Source organism: Sclerotinia sclerotiorum, genomic scaffold, assembly GCF_000146945.2.
Source record: "Sclerotinia sclerotiorum 1980 UF-70 scaffold_31 genomic scaffold, whole genome shotgun sequence".
NCBI classification, from domain to species: Eukaryota; Fungi; Ascomycota; class Leotiomycetes; order Helotiales; family Sclerotiniaceae; genus Sclerotinia; species Sclerotinia sclerotiorum.
Window position 1 is genome coordinate 47,029 of NW_001820805.1, and position 6,000 is coordinate 53,028.

At 42.2% G+C, this 6,000-nt stretch overlaps 3 protein-coding genes across 3 annotated transcripts; 1 reads left to right on the top strand and 2 right to left on the bottom strand.

Annotated features, from left to right (window-relative positions):
* Positions 1-950: 950 nt before the first annotated feature.
* SS1G_14226 (hypothetical protein) lies at positions 951-3,115 on the bottom strand (the record flags this gene model as incomplete). Its single annotated transcript, XM_001584721.1, has 2 exons — positions 951-2,459; positions 2,636-3,115. The coding sequence occupies 2 exons, from the start codon at positions 3,113-3,115 to the stop codon at positions 951-953; spliced, it is 1,989 nt and encodes a 662-aa protein (XP_001584771.1).
* A 597-nt stretch (positions 3,116-3,712) lies between these two features.
* On the bottom strand, positions 3,713-4,086 carry SS1G_14227 (predicted protein; the record flags this gene model as incomplete). The annotated part of the gene is made up of 2 exons (XM_001584722.1): positions 3,713-3,761; positions 3,995-4,086. The coding sequence occupies 2 exons, from the start codon at positions 4,084-4,086 to the stop codon at positions 3,713-3,715; spliced, it is 141 nt and encodes a 46-aa protein (XP_001584772.1).
* A 514-nt stretch (positions 4,087-4,600) lies between these two features.
* Positions 4,601-5,925, top strand: SS1G_14228 (hypothetical protein; the record flags this gene model as incomplete). The annotated part of the gene is made up of 3 exons (XM_001584723.1): positions 4,601-4,793; positions 4,926-5,040; positions 5,088-5,925. The coding sequence occupies 3 exons, from the start codon at positions 4,601-4,603 to the stop codon at positions 5,923-5,925; spliced, it is 1,146 nt and encodes a 381-aa protein (XP_001584773.1).
* Positions 5,926-6,000: the final 75 nt, after the last annotated feature.

Here is a 6,000-nt window from a genome sequence, read left to right on the forward strand (position 1 = left end):
ATTGATATCTCACGATATATGATCGATTGGGCGATGTAATTATATATAGTTGAATAAGTATAAGTATAGGTGGAATAATAACTCGAGTATGTTAAAGCGGGAAATATTATACTAATCCTATAGATAATACAAGCGAGAAATAACCCCTTTACACTAATAGTCACAGCAAGTCTTATATTTATTTTCCTTCTTTTTTCTTTCCTCTCTTTTGATTTACTTTACTCTATTCCACTTCAATAATACATTGATCGAAGAAATAATAAATAGAAAGAGCAGGAGCAGGAGCGGTAATATATCATAGTATTATACACCAACGAATCTACACACTATTTATATCATCCAGACCAGTAATATAAGCTAGTAGTTGGAGGCCGTAGGTCTTATTGTCTTTTGAATTCTAAAATTCTACTTGGCAGCTTTAGAGTTAGCGGTAGTACCTGTACGAGTACCAGTATCGACATCAATATCAAAGACATACATACAATCACATCAAAGATATCCTCAAAATCATGTCACACAAGATAAAACAAAACAAGACTTGATTTGAAAACTAAAGTTGTATAATTCGCTATTTATGTATTAAGACACTTCGCTATTTGAATCTATTTACAATTTCTTTCCTTTCACTCGCTGAGTACACAGTCAAAATTATGAATGTGTATAATCCATATGCAATATGCATGTATGCCTCCCTTTATCGAAAAATCGCTAAACATACGTTTTTACAACTGTATGTATGTAACCCATAAACTCCATTCGCGCTAAGAATCGCTTGATCATGCATCATTTCTTGATGAGATCAATGGTTTTGCGATTCGGACCCCAAAAACCCATAAAGAAAAGAAAACTCCGCCATGCAATGCTGCTATAATCTTCCATTCATTCACCTCTTAATATTTTAATCCACAAAAAAAACTCCGACGTTGATGACTTTCTCCCTTCTTGTCAAATCATGGCTTTTGAAATGCCTCCGCCGGTAAATTTGCCATGTTGGCTTGGAAAGCAGCAAAGGCTTTATCTAAATCCCATCCCGTCTCCTCCAAGCACAAAGCCGAATATTGTAAATTCATGCCAGTCTCAGCTGAAAGTTTTTCGGCACGTATTTTGTTCAGTTCCTCGCCAGTGGGCAGAGTGTTAAAAGGCGGCGCAACAATTGGAACTTTTGGAGGCACAAACACTTCTGCAATTTGAGGCAAAGGACCCCAAGCTCTAAGGCAAAGCATATCACTAATAACTCTGATAGCGGGCCCATTGGGTCCTCCGGGACCAAGAATGAAGTATCGTGAAAAGCTTCGAAGAGCTTTTCCTTCAAAATTGGCAACATCCTCCTCAAATTCGCCATGTACGTCAATGAGGAGACCGTCAACCCCAGCAGCGCTCTGTCCAGAAAGATCAGGAAGACCTGGAATAGGGTGACATTCGACAAGGTATAGGTCCGGTCGTGTAGCGATTTCGGGGTGTAATGTTTTAGGTAAATCGCTCCACATTTGTTGTATTTCCTCAATACCAGTAGATTGCCGAGATATTCTAGTAGATAAGTGTGTGTATTTGACAAAATTTCGATTAGATTTGTTGTATGCCGCCCATGGTGGGACAGGCATTGAGTGATCACGATCTCGTACTGCTGACATATTGACCATGAGCGAGAACGCGGATCTAGTATCGTAGAAATTGCTAAGTAAGGTGTTGCGATCTTTATCGTAAGCCCCGAAGAAATGTTTGACAAAGTTTTCAGCAACTTGTCCGACATCTCGGAAAGATGGGCTAGCAATTGGGAATGGTGTTTTGATAGCTTCGAGATCTGCAACAACTTGAGCGACACTTCTGACTTGGACGCCACTCAATTGTTGAAGCTCTGGATACCATCTTACAATCTCAGTTGTGTAATCTGGAACGAGCGTTTCTATAGGGTTGCCTGACAAGACGAGGTTTTCGAGGTGTCGGAACTTCCATCGCCATAATTTTAGGGATTCCAAACTATCGAACTGATTCCTGGAGAGATCGAGATTCTTCAAATCAGGAAATGTTGAAGCCAATGAAGTGACATTGGAGAGATCGGTTAGGTAGTTGTCGGTCAAAGTAATACTGACTATGGCGTCTTTCTTAGCTTGTTTGGTGGTGAACAATTTGTTACAAATAACCATCAAAACTGGGAAAAGCTTGGCGACAAGAGTGTCGTCTTGAAAGATCCCCATCTGTCTCAACTGCTCGTCTTGTCCCAAGGCCGAGAGGTTTAAAAGCTTGAGGTTGGTATCGTATCGAGCTGCGAGAACCGCCTGAATCTTCTCACGAGTTGACCGAGCCTCCTCAGACTCTTCCTTCGGCTCTGACATCTTCGATGGCTCGCTGTCTTGGACTCCAATAGTTGATCCAGCAAACGCAAAACCATCCAACTTCATGATGGTGGCCGCATCTTCCGGGGTAACTGAGATAACAACGATGTCACCTTTCTTATGTGACTATTCGAAGTTAGTAAGATGTAGATGATCTTGAGATCGTCCGTGAATCACGGAGTGGTAAAGCGAAAGTGTCGATCCGCTACTCATTGTAGTGAGCTTGACTTGACAAGAGCGGGATATTACGACGACAGCGTAATGTCACTCGTGATCCCCAAATCATGGCGATAAGAACGTACCTTTTTGACTCTCACACATCTCTTCGACCTGGATTCCAAAGTCGTAGCCTTGCGCTCGATAAATGACACTAATGATGAAAGACCTTGATCATCATTCAAAGCTGCTTTACTTCCCTTCAGTCCTTTGATCCAAAGAGTGACCAATACATTGGCTTGTTGCGATTGCGATCCCATGCCGCGGAGAATGGCCTGTGGGTTTCGTGTGAGGTCGAGTCTTCCTCCACCACGACTAGTGTTTCTTGCGCCTCCCCGACCATGCCCGCGCGGTCCAGATGGAAGAGAACCTCCAATGGCTCCCTTTCCACTCTTGCGACCACTTGCGGCCGTGGTAGTATCCATATCCAAATCTCCATCTTTATCGGCTCGAATAGGACCCGCTCGTCGTTTTGAAATACCCCCACCACCCACGCGACCACCACCTCTTGCGCTTGAAGACGAATTTCGCGGACCTCTAGGAGGCGCCGATGTTCGGTTCATCATCTTGACGTCTTTTTGATTAGGATCGTCCTATTTGTTTTTGTATAGTTTGTCCAATATCGCAAGTCGCAAAGTGTGCGACCAAATGGTTGTTGGTTGTTATGACGTATCTCGAAGGTACGAATTTTTTCGAAAGAGTGGTAGGTGTTTCGTAGAAGAAACGGGAAATGATAAAAAACGTACTCCTTTTCCAATACGAACGACTGTGTGGGAAGGTTTGGAATGTATTGGATTTGTTGATTTGTGTTGAACTTGTTGCTTTCAATGATTTGAGTTGATTGTGAAGAAGTGAAAGAAAAGAGGTTTGTTCTAGGCATAAAGAGTTAAAGAAGCAAGTAAGAAGAAGTTCTTCATGGAAGGCTAACGTAAGCGAGGCTGAAACTAATTCAGGTGGAACTCTCTAGTCCTGGTGGGTTTTGCCTGTTGGGTCGTAGTGCTGTACAAATGATTCAAGAGTGCATCATTTAAGCGCATGAATTTTAGTGTCTACTAGGTAACTGATTTTATATACATTGGAGGGTAGGATTAGAATCTTTGGATCGTCCATCTAGTGTGTGATTAAGGAATTCTATATTTTTTTTTCTCCAACCCCTCTATCAATTACTTAGCCTCACCAAGAACCGACAAGGCTGTGCCGAGGGTTGGAGGGCTAGAGTACTGCTACCAGAGTCAGACATTTCATGCCCCAGGCACTAATATATACCAAACCAAGCTGCAGGTAGATAGTCCGGGGCAGCAAGTTGCAGAACGGGGCAAGTATAAACGCTCATGACTAAGGTAGGTACAAGCTAATATAGCTGATAAGTAATACTTGTACTTAGGTAGGTAGCTAATGACTAACTATCGGAAAAAGGGAATTTGTATCAGCTAGATTACACTTACATAGAATCTATACAACATTTGCACTTGATGGCACAAGTGTCATACACCATGAATTTTTGTAGATAAGAGCACATACTACTCATTGACCCCATCGTGAGAATGAAGGTCAGATCAGGTCAGGTCGGGCAGGCCTGGTCTGTGTTGCGCGTACGGAAGTCCCAGCTAGTTTTCCCTGCATGAACAGGCTTCACACTTTACCATTTACGGGCTAGATCCTCTGCAGATTCGAAAAGTGCAACAAGAGGGGCGGCACTAAAATAAACCGAGAATCCAATCCGTTCAGTGAATGATTTGAAAGCTGTCCTTAATGGAAAATGCGATTGACACTTTCTAATAAAATATCCTCTTTCTACTCCGAGTACACTATCCACTGAAATCAATTGGATGCTTCTCTGTAAGGCCTTTTAAAGACCTCCTATATGATCCTTCATTCTTTTTGATTTTCTACTTTTCATAAATTACAAATTACTATCAATTGAAACTTGGCCTATTCAAATTACCTACTTGATTTATGTATTTCTGAGAGATCTTCCAAATCCAATTCTATGCCGCAAGGCTACTCCGCCTAAACACAATCATCATACAACTTACAAAACATCTTACACCATGCCGGCGAAATCTAGATTTACCAGGCTAGATGCCTTTACTAAGACGGTCGATGAAGCAAGAGTGCGCACAACTTCAGGAGGAATTGTTACTATAGCTTCATTGCTAATCGTCTTGTATCTGGCTTTTGGAGAATGGGCAGATTACAGGAGGATAACAGTACATCCTGAGCTTGTAGTTGACAAGGGAAGAGGTATATCATTTTTTTTTTAGGATCTCAGGGGTCCATGCATCAAATACTAATTGTCATGCTTCTTAGGTGAAAAGATGGAAATTCATTTAAATATTACCTTTCCAAAAATTCCTTGCGAACTTCTAACACTAGATGTAATGGATGTTTCCGGAGAACAACAAGTTGGTGTTATGCATGGAGTTAAGAAGGTTCGATTGTCTGCTCAAGAAGAGGGAGGTAAAGTTATTGATACTACTGCTTTGGATCTGTATGTTTTCTGCCTTGCGCTATTGAATGATGACTGATATCATGTAGTCATAATGCAGATGAGGCAGCAACCCATCTTGATCCCAATTACTGCGGTCCATGTTACGGTGCTACCCCTCCTCCGAATGCGAAGAAGCAAGGATGTTGCAACACTTGTGACGAAGTACGAGAAGCATATGCGTCAGTATCATGGGCTTTCGGTCGAGGAGAGAACGTAGAACAATGCGAGCGTGAACATTATGGCGAACGTTTAGATTCACAACGCAAGGAAGGTTGTCGCATTGAGGGTGGTTTGCGAGTAAATAAGGTCATTGGAAATTTCCACATCGCTCCTGGACGCAGTTTTACCAATGGAAATATGCACGTTCACGATCTCAACAACTACTTCGATACCCCAGTTCCCGGTGGCCATGTTTTCTCTCATCATATTCATTCTCTTAGATTTGGACCAGAGCTTCCAGAGGAGGTTACCAAGAAATTAGGCTCGGATTCCATCATTCCATGGACCAATCATCACTTGAACCCCCTTGATAACACGGAACAAATTACGCATGAGGCTGCTTACAACTTCATGTACTTTGTAAAGGTGGTTTCAACTTCTTACCTTCCTCTTGGCTGGGAAACAACCTACAACAGTCCGCCCCATGATGCGAGCGTGGATATTGGAACTTATGGGCATTCTGAAGATGGAAGTATCGAAACTCATCAATATTCCGTTACTAGCCATCGCCGAAGTCTCAACGGTGGAGATGATTCGGCTGAAGGTCACAAGGAAAAGTTACATGCGCGTGGTGGAATTCCAGGTGTTTTCTTCTCTTATGTAAGTTTCCTTGAGATTCATATGCTTCAAGGTATACTAATCATGATCAGGATATCTCACCAATGAAAGTTATTAACAAGGAAGAACGAGCCAAAAGATTAGCAGGTTTCTTGACAGGACTTTGTGCCATGTCGGAGGTAC